The sequence below is a fragment of the Camelus bactrianus genome, chromosome 11 (genome assembly GCF_048773025.1).
Source record: "Camelus bactrianus isolate YW-2024 breed Bactrian camel chromosome 11, ASM4877302v1, whole genome shotgun sequence".
Classification (NCBI taxonomy): Eukaryota; Metazoa; Chordata; class Mammalia; order Artiodactyla; family Camelidae; genus Camelus; species Camelus bactrianus.
The window spans coordinates 20,531,748-20,548,147 of record NC_133549.1 but is presented as its reverse complement, the minus strand read 5'-3'; the positions used below and the strand labels follow the sequence as shown (position 1 = coordinate 20,548,147).

At 43.1% G+C, this 16,400-nt stretch overlaps 1 protein-coding gene across 1 annotated transcript; it reads left to right on the top strand.

Moving 5' to 3' along the window:
- The first annotated feature begins 365 nt into the window (after positions 1-365).
- NPS (neuropeptide S) lies at positions 366-4,247 on the top strand. The gene is made up of 3 exons (XM_045515318.2): positions 366-496; positions 1,500-1,581; positions 4,068-4,247. The coding sequence occupies exons 1-3, from the start codon at positions 366-368 to the stop codon at positions 4,245-4,247; spliced, it is 393 nt and encodes a 130-aa protein (XP_045371274.2).
- The last annotated feature ends 12,153 nt before the right edge of the window (positions 4,248-16,400 follow it).

The following is a 16,400-nucleotide window of genomic DNA, read 5'->3' as shown; positions in this document are numbered from 1 at the left end:
CTAAAAATCCAGCTGATTGTCCTTTTTTTACTGCCACCTTCACCACATTCGAAAATAACTGTTGCCATGAATACTTGTCTGTTGAGGATCTGTTACTAAACTACCATTTTAATGGGCACCTTTCTCAGATTTACTCCATCAGTTGCTCATCGCTCAACAAAACCCTGTTGCTGTCACCTTCTCTCCCATTCTTTTTGTTCTTGGGGTGCTATCTCCCAGCCTCCATATGATGCCCCCAAAAGGATTTTGATCAAAGGTGTTGGGTCACATGCCCCAGCTCCCAGCCTGGCACTAATTTCTGTGATCTGGATTCTCTTGAGAGTTGGGTCGCCTGCTTCTCCTTGCGGAAGGCACAGTTTGACGACATGATTGACAGCTATGTGAGAATCATCCCGAGTAGAAGCTTTGCAGAGAAAGGATGTGGACTGACAGATGGGCAGCGAATGCCTCAGACAGAGGGCAGCTCTGTCCTCCAAAAAGTGCTGATCTTGACAAGGCAAGGGTTTTCCTCCATTGCTCTGTAGTCAAAAAATGTTGGCTCCATCTCATAAACAGTAGTTATCTGAGCAGAAAGCACCTCCCCTGGTGTTTCCCTCCGTTGTAAGCCTCAACAACATCTGTTCACACACAGCGCTTCTGAATCCGCTTCTTAACGTGGATGCCCATTGGAGGGCAATGGCAGCAGAGGCTTCCTGGAGAAATTCCACGTCCTAGAGGGAACAAGGAGGCCACAGCAGGCAGGCTCTCCCAGAGTTCTGGGCCGGGGACTTTGGGGGTGAACATAGAAAGGAGGGAGATAACGCCCTTCCTTTATTTGAATGATTAATGGCAAAGAAAGGGTGGGTGACATTTGTTTCTCTGCTTTAATCTCCAATGTCCTAAAAAAGAAGGAAATCTATTGTAGAAAGCTGAATTTGTGCACATTGCTTGGGTGGATGCTATTTATTTTTGTAATGATTCCTTTTGTGTTAATCTGTGAAAAAAGGATGTCTGGATATACAAGGAAATACTGTTATCCTTCCTAAGTGTTTAAACTCTGAGCTAAACAAACTTTTGGTTCCTTTTGAGACCTCTGACCACCTATGTCACACAGATGTGGTTTAGAAGATAATGCTTTTGAAGGGCATTTTTAATGGCAAACTTTAAATGAAGTCAATCGTTGGTAGCTCAGTGACAATGCCTGTGTTATTGTCCTTTTCCAACTTAACAAGAACAAAAGGCCACGGCCAGACCAATTAGTCACATATGATGGGACGTGATGATATTTCTACTGCTGAACTTTTCTAGTATAAAAGGATCTCCCAGGGAGGATCTGACAGTAAGAGTGAGGAATTTAGCAATAAAGTCGCTCATCTACAGAGATTTTGGGAAGTCCATAATGACTAGGTAAAAGACTGCATTTTTCCCCAAAGAAAAATATTGAATTTGTATATGCTTTTAAATTTATACTTGCCTAAATAAGACTATTCTGAGGGTTTTTTTTTTTTCCTACCCTGCAGCTCGTTAAAATTCAGTCTTATTCTACTTCTGTTGATTTCTACAATGCCTGTGTTCTGGTGTTACCCAGTTCTGTCTCCTAAGGTAAGAGTTTTGCCTCTCTTTTTTGATGCTTGACTAAATGACTAAAATTGTGGAGTATGTAAATTCAAAATAATCTCAAGGCATACGTGACAGAAAAGTAATTTCCCTTATTATTAGAGCTTACAATGAAAAAAATATAAGTCAAGTCATGAAGTTAGTGAAAAGAAATATTTATGTGACTATAGATAATACAAAATAGATTAAAATGTGTTTTGAATTATTTAGGAGTTGGCCTTTGCATAGGAAAATATTCATTTCAATGTAAAATGTAAATTGTTTTGCCTATGACAAATTATTTGTTCCACATGCTTTCAACTCATAATCAAAGTGAACATTTAACCATTGAAAACTATATTAAAAATGCAATGGATTATTTTTCAGAAATAGCAGATTTCTTAATTTTACAAAGATGGTAACTTTTTCATGTACAGGATATAGGTAATATGCCGGTTCTCAATGAAATATCATATAAAATATTAATTCATATATTTATTCAAGAATATAGACTGAACTCCTAACAATATTCATTGAGCTGTTCAAGATACTCAGAAAATGAATTTCTTTGGAATTTTTAGTGCTAGTTCTGCACGGTATTTCAGTTGTTTTATGTCAATACTTGGTTTAACATTTTTAAATATCTTTTGTCACTGAGAGCATTTTCCACTTCACCTTTCTTTCACTAAAACTTAACCTGAAATCAATGTAATTTAGGAAACCACTTTTAGGATAATGAGATGCTACATGAATCTTAAATAATAAATACATGTCCAAATATAATGATCTAACTATTTTTCCTACGGGTCCTCTCACTAATCTTTGCATCTGTCACTTTTCTATTTCTTGTTTATTGACGCCAGCTTCTTTTTCCGTTTTACTCCCACGAGCATTCCCTACTGATTCAGTCATTGATTCTATAAGACGCCGCATTGATCATGTTGATGAGTCACAATCCACAAATCAGTGCATTTTCTCGAGTGTCTTCCTAATTGCTTTCTATTCTTTCCCCTGAAGTTTTGTTCATGACAATTCTGTTGAACAAGAAGCACTTGTGAGCAACTTTTTTTTTAATTAAGAGTGTTCTTTCTTCTATTGTTCTTATCAGATCTCCTTGTCCATAAATGAAATGTCTGTTCCTTCAAGGCATTTTCCATGTTTCTAATTTTTCATGTGACAGTTTTGTTCTTGTTATAACCCCATCATGTAGTAATGGTGCCAATTCGACTCGTTAGGGTGAGTGATTATGTGGACCAAGGACGTATAGGCTTCTATAATACTTGCTGTGAACTTCATAAACTTTATCAATCAGGCAAATGCAGCATATTGTTCAGTTAACAAGTCTGCTCGACGAGGGGTCCCTTCATTGATTAACAAAGTGCATCAGTATCTTTTTGGGGATGTTTAGTGATGTTTTGGGGATCTCATAACTAGAACTGCATGCTGTATTTCTCCAATATAAATGTGATATCATGGGAATTTCTGGAAAGAACTGTAGACTTGTGATTTCATTGCTTGAAATGACTCATAGGCCCCTCCTTGCTGGGGATTTAAAATAGATGGCATCATATCACACTTAGAGCGCCTTTGTTAACACAGGGTAAAACACTGTGTAAGAATTATTGACTGGTTTTCCCATGACCAATACTTCTGGAATTCTCTGACTCTTCCCAGATGCCTCGACTCAAATCCCTGCTGTATCTGCAAGCCATTTAATTAATTTCCTCACTTAAAGGAAATTAAAACTGAGTAAACAGTAGTACCTACTCCACAGAGCTTTCTGAGGGGACACAATTAGGTGATGCCCATAAAGCATGTGCACGAAGAAGACCACCGATCGCCCCTCTGCTCTTGTACTCGGCTTCTTCATCTGCCAAGCCTGGGGTTCAACTGCAGGTTCTCAATGGCCAATTTGAACTCTAAGAATCCAGTCTTATCTCTTCCGTGACCAAGCCTCCCCTACACTATCCTACATTATCCAGGCCACTGAACCCCTGATGAGGAGGTAAACCAAATTGAAAAGACGAAGATGTCAACTTTCAAGTTCAGGTAGAAAGACATCCTCGTGGAGAAACTTGGCAAACGGCCCAGGACAGGCCCCAGAAGGAAAGTGGTTCCCACTGAGACCTGGAGTTTTGCCATCATAGGTTGTTTTTCTTAGTGAATTAAAAAAAAAAAACTATCCCCAAGACTAATTAATACCACTTGAAAGATTCTTTATAAAGTAATAGTGACAAGATAAATGCACCGTGAATGATAAAATACTGAATAGCAGTAATTACAGAAGTCGTGTAAAAATTTGACAAGGGGAGAGACAGCTCCAAATAGTATTCTGTATTTTGGTAAAATACATAATGTATTTTAGCAAATCCCTCCCTAAGTATTAGATATACTGGATTTATTGCCATGAGATTTTGAAAATTGCTGCTATTGAAATAAGCTTTTAACCCTAAAGCTGTGTTCCCTCCCTCCTCCCCCATCTCAATTGTCAGGGGTCTGGAAAATCTGATTACTTTCTCATCCTGCTGAACAGCCACCCAGCCAGGATGGACAGGAGCGAGACACTAGATTTTCTACAGCCCTTGTTGGAGAAGATGTCTATGAAAAGGTCCTTCCGCAACGGAGTCGGCACAGGGATGAAAAAAACTTCCTTTCGAAGAGCAAAAACATGAATACGTGTGCAAAGGACTCTGGGAATTAATCTCAGACTTTGTCTGGTGCGACTAACGTGCTGCAGGTCGGTTATATCTTTTTCACTAAGTAATGGTCTGCTCTTGGTTCTTAAAAGTCTTTTCTCTCAGTGTTGATACAGAATAAATTAAGTTAAAAAAATGTAAACCTGTGTCAAACTTTGACTGTGAGAGAATAAAATATTTATGTGATCAGTGAGTAACTTTCCTGAGTAGGGAAGGGCACATTTGCTTTGATCTTAAGTTGGCCAGAAAGTATAAATTTTTTACTATAATGACAATGGCATGTTTTTTTTTTTCCCTGCCTGTAATACTGTAAAATCATAATACTGAATACTTTTCTTTTAAACGTGGTTTACGGAAATGACTTAGCAGGGCCAATGTTTTTGGGATGTGTTATTTGAGCTTCCAAGAGAGTCTTGTGAAATAAACCAAAGTTAAGATTCATGATACAAATGTATTTTCCTCGATCAGTGGATACCAGAAATAAAACTTTACCTGAGCCCTCTGGATGTGTCTCTTGGAACCCTTTTCCACCAAATATATTAGACATGGCTTATTGTTTGTCTCTGAAATTTGTCCTCTTTTTAAATCTTAAAACTTAGAAATATTGCCAGGAACAATAAAGACAACAGAGCGATTGCTGGTAGCCCAGAAGTGGCGTAGAGTGGGGGGCGCTCTCTGTGAGTCGCTCCCCATAACTGTGCTGATGGAAGCCCCGCCCCCCCCCCACTCCAGGAAGGACCTGGCCCGCCCCCACTGGAATTCTTGGTGTTACTTTCTTTAAAAGGATAATGCCAAATTGGCTATAAATGATGTGTTATTAATCTCTGATTCATGATCTCAGTTAATAAATGTGTGTGTGCATGTTCAATCCTGCAGCACACCAAGGACATTCTTACCAAGAAAACTGTCACACTTTCCACTTTACTGGTGTAGATACTGATGAAGTGAAAATGTCCTAATGCGTTTTAGGACTCGGGATCCTTATGTCCTGTTGCTTTCTGTCCCTGTGGTCCTGGCCTTTGTTCCCATGAGGGCAGCTTTAGAAATCTAACCAACTGGCCAGTGGCAGCTCCACTCTCTTATCCTCCACTGCAAGCCTGGACTCCCCACTGAGCATCTGGAAATGCCGGGAAGGAAGGCATCCCTTAGTGATTTCCTGCCGGCGCACAGGATCAGTTGTGCTAGGAGCCTTAACGTGTGAGGTATAAAGTCCTCCCAGGAAACTGGAAAATCTGGCAGAAGATTGTCAGGGAAATTGATAATCTCTATCTGCCGAGCATTGTTGGTGGGGGAGCTAATTAGATGGCCCAATACATATTATTTACTCCTGAAAAGTTGAAAAACAGATACTGCATTAATAAGCTCATGGTAAGCATGGTGTCGATCGGGCATCTTGTGCAGGGAGGAGAAAGGTTTTTATTGCAGGGGAATCATCCTAATTTTCTATTTGCATTTATATGGATTGGTTGGAATAATAAAACACCGAAAACATAATTGGAAAAATTCTCTCCCCATTTCTGGATTTGAAATCTCATTCTAACCTCGGGGGGAAAAAGGCCGATGAGAAAGTATTTGCACTCTAAAAATTGTAGCAGAGGAAAAGCTGGTGGGTAGGAAATCTCCTTTTTGAGAAGAAATTGAACCTCTTGCTAAGGTTTCAGGAATAAAGTGTTTAAGATAAAAAAAGTGGTGTTTAGATAGTGTCATTAGAGAGGTGATCAAAGGCTGACCATGTAAACCTCTGGAGAAAGTGAACCCCAAGGCAATGTAGTGCCTGAGTGGCCAGTGAGTCACATTCACTCATTGGCACCAGTTTCTGCAGGGTCATGAGCAAGGCTGCCTCTTTCAAGGTTTCACGCAAAATGGCCTCGGTTCACAGGTAATGAGAAGGTCACCAGATGTTAGTGACCCATTGCCCTTCCTTTTGTTCCCAGGGGGTGTTGGCAGAGGCCTGAATTTCACCTTTAGAGCCGAAAGCCTCAGGCAAAGTGTTAGGAGCCCCCAGAATGCAAGCATCCCAAGGGATGAAACACCGTGGGTTCATTTTGATCACTCGCTTAAGTTTCATTTCTCATCTGGAGAGATTTTATTGAAGGGGAAGGAAAAGATCCCTGAGGACTGGGGACACCTGGGAGAGAGTGTGGAGAAGGGGACCACAAAGCAGGAGCTGGGGAGGCAGGATGCCAAGGACCCCCAGGGCACACACCATGCTTGGATCCCAGAGCCCGTGTCTACTCAGCTGCATGACCTCACTCAAGCTCCGAGAATCTTCTTGAACCCAAGTTTCATCACCTATGAGTAGAGCTAATATTACTTGCTTTACAGGACTGTTCATTTGTTCACTGGTTTGTCAACTCACTTACTCAACAAGTATTTATTGAAGACCTACTGTATTCCAGGGACAGTGTTCTAGGCAATGGGAATGTAGTGGTTAAGCAGACAGACCAAATTCCTGCTCTTATTGATCTCTTAGTGGAGTAGGAGGGGTTGGAGACAAGAAGATTATATACATTGGATGGTGATAAGGAGTAAGTGATAGGGAGAAATAGCAAGGAAGTGGAAGAGGGAGGGTTGAAGGATAGGAGTGGGGGCATCAGGGAAGGTGTTGTTGAAAATGATCAGTAAAAGTCCCCAAATTCCTAGAGTGAGCGAACAGGTAGACAGTGGAAGGAGATGGTACCAGACAGGTAGGAGGTTTCTGTATGGTCTTGTCAGAACTTTTGTTTTCCCTCTGAATAACGTGGGAAGGCACTGGAGAGTTTTGAGCAGAGACATGACATTATCAAATATATCTTTCAGCCTTCATTGATCTGTAAGAATGAGAAATAAAACGCATGCATAGTAGATCTCAAAAATAGCAGCAGTAAGTAATTTTATGATTGACATCCAGGAACTCACGTTCCCTTTCTTCCCTGCCTATTTCATAGTCCTGCCCTGGGAAATAATTAAACTGAGCTGGCGCCCTTGACTGGGCAAAGACACCAGAAAGGAGAGCTGTCACTCTCCAAGGTGCTGAAAGAACGTGGCTGAGGGTCATATTCCTGTCCCATCAACTGAAAATTGCCTTAAAGGTGAAATTCTGTTTCACTGGATTCTGGTTGTAAGAATATGGAACATTTTGTTCTCATAAACATTTAACTGAGATTTCCATAGAAACATCCCAAATTTTGAGGAAGGATACATTAGTGTGTAAGTTTGTGGTTAGAAAGGCCAAGCAAAGAAAGACAAGAATTAAGATTTAAACTCACACACTTGAATTTTTGAGATGCTCATCTCACTTTCTTTCTGTTGGTGATTTATTTCTAATGCAGAAACATTAAAAAACAAACAAGGATGTCTGCTACAAATTTTCCACTCCAAACACTCAGCTTCATTCATTTTTGAGCAGTCATAGAAGGAGCCACAGTTTAGGGACAGAGAACTTGAAAACAATTGAATTTCACCTCCCACTTATAGTAAGACCCAGAATACAGCAATCTGACATCAAAGTCCCATTTCTGCATTCAATATTCTCATCCCCTTTTGGCCCGAAGACAATAACAGTAAAAAGGAAACATCCAGGAGGCTCTTCTCTGCCCCTCCCTCTGAAGGTGTTTGTCTTTGCTAATGTGCATGTAAACTCACATGCTAAGTGCAGAGGCAGTTTCTCTGTTGATGGAAGACTGTTGCTTTACTGCTCTTATAGGGAATAACGATTGTCTTCTGGGTGGTCTGACAGCTTCCCCTGGGCTGCCTGGGATGCACTGTGACCCATGCCTCCTCTTCTTCATAAGTGCCAGGATGTGCAACCTTCCTGAGCAGTTGACTATCCAGCTCAGTCTGTTTCTCCCCAGCAAGCAAATCCACTCTCCTGCTTGACCTACAAAAAGTGATATGGCTGGCAGGGTCTGTCCTGGAGCACAAACTGTGATGGATCCAGCTATGCAGGTACAAGCACGCCTCTCCTTGGGACGCAGACCAGGGCCCCCAGGCATTGTCCAGCTGCTGGGCCTCCTGCCTCTGAGCTCTGCCTTCCACCGTGTGGTGTTGAGACTGAGCTTTCACTGACACATTCTTGGCTGACCTCTGCCCATTAAAGGCTAATGCCTTAGATGAAGAAAACTTGCAAAAACAAAACAAAACAAAAAAACCCAGTCAAACCTAAAGGAAGCTTTGCTAAGTGGGACTCAATGTTTGATTAGAAAAAGAGTCTTCTGCAGTGATATCCAAGCTCCCACTTACCAGGTGTGGGGCTTTGCTCAAAGTGGTTTCCATATAGCATCCCATTTACTCTCCACAGCCCTGGGAGAGGGCACTGGGATGCTGTAGTCTCCATGTACAGGCAAGAAAACTGAAGCTCAGAGAGATCCAGTGGCTTTCTCATAGGAGATCAAGGTCCAATACCTGGTAAATGGCAGGTCTTCCTGACTCCAGGGAAGGTGCCATGTGACCTGTGATGTCCAACTGCCCACAGTATGATGTCAGGCAATGAAATGAAGAAGAGGAAAAAGAAATCAGAGAAGATGTATGTGATGGTCAATTTTATGTGTCAACTTGAATGGGCCATGGGGTGTCTCTGCATTTGGTTAAATGCTATTTTGGGTGTGTTCTTGTTTCGGGATGAGACTAGCATTTGAATCAGCAGACTGAGTAAAGCAGGTTGCCCTCCCAGATGTGGGGGGCCCTCAGCCAGGCCCCTGGAGGCCTGCGCAGACTGAAAGCCTGAGTAGAAAAGAACTCGCTCTCTCTGCCTCTCAGACTGACCCATTCTGTCGGCTGTCCTGGGTCTGGACTTCCCTGCCCGCATAATTGCATGGGCTGTTACAGATACATTATGAAGGAAACTTCATATTTTATGGCAAGACAAGAAAAACTGAAACTTAAGCATTTAAATTTATATTTTTAAATTTAAAATTAAAAAAAAAAGTTCTCTGCTTTTTGGCATCCTCTTTGCCCTCTCTGTGCATTGTGTATCTGCATTACTCCTTGACCAGACCTCACCATCAGCAGAAACACCTGCTCAACCATAAAGAACAACATTTTCCTCACATCAATAAGGCAACTCCTTAAAGATAACATTCTGTCTTGATAAGGGGTCACATGGCACTTAGATCTGGACGTGTAAACTCAATAATGCATCATTTAATATAGAGTCCTCTGTCTCAAAAACTTTATGTAACTGTCCTTGACTTCAAACGGGTGGAACAGTTCTTAGCGCTTTCTGAGATGCTCTTCCTGAGATACGATCCTCAAATTTGGCTCAAGTAAAATTTTCTATTTCTTTCTTAGATCAACTGATTAATTTTTTGTTGACAACACCCTACTGGTTCTGTTTCTCTGGAGAACCCTGACTAACACTGTGTATTAGTTTTCTGTTGTTACATTAAAAAAAAAATTACCAGAAACTTACTGGTTTAAACAACACACGTTTGTTATCTTCTGATGGTCAGGATCACAGACATAGCTTAAGGGAGTTCTCTAATCCAGGGCTTCACAAGATTGCAATACAGGTGTCATCCAAGGCTGAGGCCACTTCTAAGGCTCAACAGGGAAAGAATCCACTTCTAAACTCACGTAAATGTTGGCAGAACTCGGTTCTCTGTGGCTGAGGGCCTGAGTGCCTCCATTTCATTCCAGCCGCTGGCAGGAGACTATCCTCAGTTTCTAGAGGCTGCTGTTGGTCTTTACCGGGTGGGCTCCCACCGCAGCTGCCAGCCTCATCAAAGCCAGCAAGAGGAAGAATCTGCCAGCAAGTGGACGTGGCCACCCTATGTAACATAATCATGAAAGTGACACCCATCACCGCTGCCACACTTTATTGACGAAAAGCAGGTCACAGGTTCTGCCCACACTCGAGGGGAGGGTTTACCCAAGGGTGTGAACCCCAGGAGGTGAGGGTCATGGGGGTCTCTTTAGAGTCGACACAGAAGTTATGGGTGACTGCCTTGCTATGGGAGGCGCCCGCTTGCCTCTAGACAGGAGCTCTGAGAAGGGGTAAGCTGCACATCAAATGTGGTTGGCGGTAGGCGAGCAACGCCTGCAGGAAGGTCTGTGAGGTGCCTGGTCAGCAGGTTTCTGCACGTGAGACAAGCCTCTTCGCCGCTGCTGCAGCAGCCTGCACCCCACGTCCTGTCAAACAACTTTGGAGCTGAGACTCAGACTGACTTTAAGGCTTTCCCACAGAGCAAAAATTAAGTTATTGGAGTCCTACAATATGCCAGGCACGGGTTGAAAAGTTTGCCTGTATGAGCTCATTCAACTCCCATAATTCCTTTAAAAATACAGTCAAATCCCTCTAAGGTAGGTGCTCTCACCAGCCTATTTGGAAGGTAAGGCATCGGGGCAGAGAGGTTAAGTAACCTGCCAGCATCACATAGTCTGTGAGCAGTAGAGCCAAGGTGGGGACCCAGGTGGTCTGACTCCAGAGATGGAGGGCTTCCCACCCCAGCATCTGAAGCCTTTAGACTGAGACCCTTGCTGTCTCCCTGGAGAGTTCGGCAGTTTTGAGTGGCATTGGCTGCTGGAAAAAAGCTGGCTGCAGCAGGAGTGTAGGAGAGACAGCATTGAGAGAAAGGCAACATGGCCAAAAGGACACAGTGAAAGGAAATGAAGATGTATTTGAAATTTCCGAGATGTGTTTCCCATGATGAAATGTGTTTTCATGGGAGAGAGCAAAGAAGCAATTAGGAGATGACTGGATCCCGTTCAATTAGAAACTCCTGGAATTTAGAAGGGGCTGCCTCCGTCCTTGGCAAGCACCGGCGTGATGCTGTAAACTAACTTTTCTGTAAAGAACAGAGAGAGAGAGTATTTCTTTCCCCAGCAGTAAAATTGCTAAAAGTTTTACTGGAGAAGACAGCCGATAGGAGGTGTGTAACTCTTCTCCTGTCCGTGATGGGCCTTTTCATATCCCTGGGCAAGTGGGTTAGTAATTATCAAAGTGAGTTATGGCCACTGCCAAAGGATGACGTTAGCTAGAATCCTGCCTCCTGCCACCATGATGGAAACCCTCCAGGTATATAAAAGAATTATGGGTTAAGGTGCTTTTATAGCCGTTAAGAAACAAAATCTGCAGCTCAGAATTGGTGCACTCTGTTCTGTGCCCAGTCTCTTCTGGGCTTTGGTGACCCAGGCCGTGTGTGGCCAAGTCAGTTCCGAGGGGTCTCGTTATTTCTTAAGATGTGTAAGCACGAGCTGTGATTTAGACCTGTGTGAGCTCAAACAGCATCCCACCCGATAAACTTGTGTCTGTGGACATGAGCCTGGGCTTCTCCAAGCCTCAGTTCCCTCATCTGTAAAATGGAACCCTCAGTGATATTATAATAAAGTGGCAGGGAGAAGTAAGAGAAACAATACACGGCATGCACCTAACACAGTGCTGAGTCCCTTGAGTGCTCTGTAAACGGCCGCCAGCTGCGGCAGGAGAGTGCTGAACATCCCAGTTTAAGACTGCATGCAAAACTGGGTATATAACTCACACTGGTAAACTAAGTTGGTAAAGATTTGGAGGGGGGCATTGTTAGTTGATGATGGAAATGTGGCTTGGATGTTATCCCGAGTGTTTTGCTAAGCTAATACGGAGGCTGGTATGGCTGACTGCAAGGGAAATGTTCTAAGTTCTTTGGAAATAGATTGGCTAATAATGTAGATTAATCGAAGTACTTTGAGAAGCAATATAGAGACAAGCAATGGCCAGACCAAGTGGGACAACTCAGACCCACGCCTCCGCAGCAGCCAGCCTGGGAAGCCGTTTTCTGCAGCAACTGGTGCAGAACGGTCAGGACTTGGTCAATGACTGCCAGTTTCTCCATTTTTTTTTTTTTTAACTCTCAAATCCACCTCAGAACCAACAGAGAAAGTCAAACATGCTCCCAAACCAATCACTTAACACATCCCCAGTTCTGTTAGCCAGCCTCCAACCTCTCCAGGAACAACAGCCTCCAATCAGGGCTCACCCTAAGCCTTCCCTTTTTGCACTGTCAGGTTTCTGTGCTCTTCTTGTCTGTCTTTGAGTCTCTGTTGAACTCAAGTGTTGGTGGCAAACTCCCTGGCTCAGGCAAGCTGTTAACGAATAGCCTGTTTATTCCAATTTGGTTAGTCCGTTTGTCTCCACCAAATAGATGCAACCAAGGTGGCATACATTAAGAAAAACTTCCCAGGAAGTCTACTGCATTGGTGAATCTGTTGGCATAAACTTTTTAAAGTCTTTTTCTAAAAATAAAGACACATATTCACTTATCTTACTGTAAATATAAAAAGCAGACATTTGGAAAACTTAGGCAAAAAAACCCCAAAAATATAACCCTAATCCCATTATCCATAGGTGACCTCTCTCAGCATGTTTGGACATCTTTGTGATGTGCACTTGGAGAAGAGGCATGCACTCACACACATACATTTTTACATAAATGTGATTATGTTAAGTCTCATTCTGAAATCTGTTTCTTCAATTTCACAATATGCATAGATTGCTTTCTATGCCTGTGAATGTTGACATATCCCATTGTGTTTAAGGTCTGTACAGTATTCAACTGCATGCGTGTATCACAGCTAGTTAAATCATCCTCAGTGAATGGCCATTTTAATCATTCAGTATTGTGTTAATAGGAAAAATGCTGCGATATATACTTTTGTATATTTGGCCAATTACTTTGTAATGATAAAATGCTGGATGTGGGAAAGCTGGTTAGTAGGTATCTACATTTAAATTGTGAATTGTGTGTTGTGAGACTGTGTACTGTGTCCTATAAAATGGTTAAAATTTCAACATACGCTGCTACGGTGTCCTCTGGAACGGTCACATCCCTAAACATCGTTTGTCTTTTTCAATTTTCCCAGTACTGTAGGTAAGAAACAGTATCACACTGTTTAAATCTGCACTTTTTAATTTTTGATTACTGGTAAGGATAAACATTTATCTGTCATTTACTTACACACACACACACACACACTTGGAATTCTTTTATGAATTGCCTTTTCATGAAACTGGCTTATTCTTCCACTAGATATCTTTTCTTATTGATTTTAAAACTCCCTTATGTAATAGGCTATTCAGCATTTTTGTCATATTTTGTAATTACATTTTTGTTTTATTTGTATTTAGCTTGCAAATATCTTTTGTTTTTCTCCTTCACATTTTCTGGCTACTGGGTCACAGGAAAGAAAATGTTCCCATTCCAAGATAATAAAAGGTTTTAAGATTTTATTTAAGTCTTTGATCCAGGACACCGTCTCTTGCTGAGTTAGATTATATCCTCAAGTGTATTTTCATAAAGGTACATCAGGCTTCTTTGCATATTTAGAATGCCCTTCTGCTGACTTCTAATGTGAAAACAGCTTGTTGAGTACTCCTATTGAGGTTAGCACTTTTTTTCTGTCAAAATTTTGTAGACATTTGATTGTTTCATTTTCTTTTGGAATTGTGAGGTTGTTGAGAATGCTAGCCAGTCTTTAATTTTTTTTCTTTTGCTTGTGAGTCTTACTGAATTCTTCTTACTGAATGTTTGTAAACTATTTTAGTTTCTTTAAAAATTCAGTTTAAAGTTCAGTAATCTTATCAGGATAAATGTCAGTATCTATCATTTTCTGTTAATTGTCCAGGTCGGGGTACTTTCTTGAAAGTTGTCATCTCTGACATTTTTATTATCATTTAATTCTACTTGCATATTCTATAATTTATGGAAACCAATATCCATATTCAATATCCAATGTCTGTCACATTTTGATCACTACCTTAGTCTGATTCCCCAGGATACAGAATATGAGCACAACTTCATGGCAGCCCTCTGTCTGGAGTGCAGCCCCAGGCCAGCAAGGATGAAAGGAAAATGGAAGCGAGGCAAAGAAGGAGGGACAACAAACGCGAGGTTGTGCACCATGAGCTGGTCATGCCACCGTCACAAAGCGCAGCTGGGACTCTGCGGCTGCGTGAGCCACTGGTCTTAGGACGGTTCATTGGCGAAGCGGTGGAGGCGCAAATCATTTGCCTGCCGAGTCTTCGGTCAGATTGATCTGCTTGCTCCTTTCCATCAAAGTTTGCCCCTGGGGTACTCACTTCTCTGTACTTGTGGTCTGCATTGCCCAGCAGTACCCCGCTCCCCACCCCAGCAGCTGCCAGGGAAACCATGTGACCTGTCACATCATATGAAGCTTCATCAGAGCCTGGAAGTGGGGAGGGCAGCAGCTTCCTGTCCTGTTGAGTTGGATGCAGATGCAGACAGCCGGTGACCTTGGGAGAAATGGCCGAGGGTGGGCCTGGGACCAGGTGTATGTGTTGGCTGCACTGCTGAGATCTGAGCTGGGGGTGCCACGGTCCAGGCCGGCCGCTCTGGGTGAGGACAGACAGCATCCCTGACTGGGCTCCCGAAGCAGCCCCGCTGTGTGCTGCCCAGAAACTGGGAGGCCCATCTGTTGGGTCCAGTGCCATCATTTTCTCTGTCCTTTTATTTCTTTGTCTTTGCCTCTGTGTGGTCTGTGACCTTTCATTCCTGTCCCGAATGTTATTAAATTGGTTTCTGTAGTGTCGATTCTGATAACTGCAGCTTCTAAAACACTTTTAATTTCTGCCATGATACTTTCTCTTTCTCTTTACTTGGGCCAACAGATCTGCTAAAAAGAAATTTTGGAAACCAGACACAAATGCCCGGCATTCTCCCTGCAACCCTTTTCTGATTGGGTAGCAGGATGCAATGAACCATCAAGCACCAGAAGCAGGAAAAAACTAGGATTTCGTCTCTCAGAACTCAAACAGTGGGGCACATCTCTGGTGTAGACTATTTCTTTGTTCTAGGAGGGGCCACTTCAGGAAGCCCTCTTGACCACCACATGTAGGCCAAGTACTTACTCTGTGTCCTCAGCGTAGCAACCAGACCCTGGCTAAATGCAAATCTTCAGGCCAGGGTGATGGGCGCTGTCTTGATAACATAACGTGCCTTCCCTGGAGGGGCGGGGAATGGGAGGTGGGCGGGGAATGGGAGGGGTGGGGAATGGGAAGTGGGCGGAGAATGGGAGGTGGGCGGGGAATGGGAGGGGTGGGGAATGGGAAGTGGGCGGGGAATGGGAGGGGCGGGGGATGGGAGGGGCGGGGAATGGGAGGTGGGCTGAGGGGAGGAACGTACACATCTCTGCAGATTAACATACAAAATTTTAAATTCTTTTTGTTGACAGTTTCCTCTAGTTTTCCAGAGATAACATTTGAGGGTGCTGGGGATATCGGTGGGCACAGAGCTGGTGAGATGGTCTCTCCGTTACGGACAGAGAAGAGCCTGATTTTTAACCACAAAGTCTAGCATTTGGACTTCGTTTCCAGAAATCAAGGGAGTGTTATGAAATGACTGACTTGGTAAACATGGGTTTGTGTAGTGACTCAGGGGAGTGTCTGTTACCACCCAGCACCCATCGCCCTTCTTCTGGTAATGCCATAGGAAGATTCTGCTTCGGAGACACACTCCCTTACTACCTGTGGTTCCCCAAGGGCTCCGCTCCTGTTCTCAGGTGATCGCTCAGTGCACTTAGCTCGCTGCTACAGGAGAGGGTGCAGAGATTAGCACGTGAAGCCCAGACTTCCGCTGAACTTCTTAGAAGGAAAACTGTCTTTCTTCTGTGGCCTTGAAGTTGTGAGGACAGGCACTGTTGGCAGCCATTTGTCCATGATGACGGAAGACTTTAAATGATGGTAAGTGGTACGGGTTTATGGAGAAATACCGGGCCCTGAAGAAAAGGGGCCACGGATTTCGTGATGCCTAAAGCCATATTCCCCCAACCCTTCCCTTGACGTGAGCCGATGAGATCCCCTTGCTTTCTACCCTACCCTGCGTGGCTCTGCAGCTTGGACCTGAGCAAGGGCTTCACTGTTCCCTGCTTCTGCTGAAGTCTGATGCCAGCCCTTCCTCCAAGGTCTTGGTTTCTACTAAACAGCTTTGATGTCCTCTAATACCTTGGCCATAGCGTTTCATTTGCCCAAGGAACCTGCCTTAGGGTGTTGTTTCACTAAAAATATTACATAAAGCTTTCAACAAGCAAAATTAATATGAAGGTATCCTCTTCTTAGGTGGGAGACTTCCTTCCCTCAGCTTCAGAACGAATGCTAACATACTCCCAGGGTGAGAGTGGGTCTAAGAAGGCCCTGAATTACCCTCCACCTCAAATGCA

Bases quoted from the DNA above. Each gene is read 5' to 3' on its own strand.
- NPS (XM_045515318.2), top strand. From the start codon at position 366: ATGATTGACAGCTATGTGAGAATCATCCCGAGTAGAAGCTTTGCAGAG. The intron at 497-1,499 runs GCAAGGGTTTTC...CCTACCCTGCAG, and splicing joins AAAGTGCTGATCTTGACAAG to CTCGTTAAAATTCAGTCTTA. The intron at 1,582-4,067 runs GTAAGAGTTTTG...CTCAATTGTCAG, and splicing joins ACCCAGTTCTGTCTCCTAAG to GGGTCTGGAAAATCTGATTA.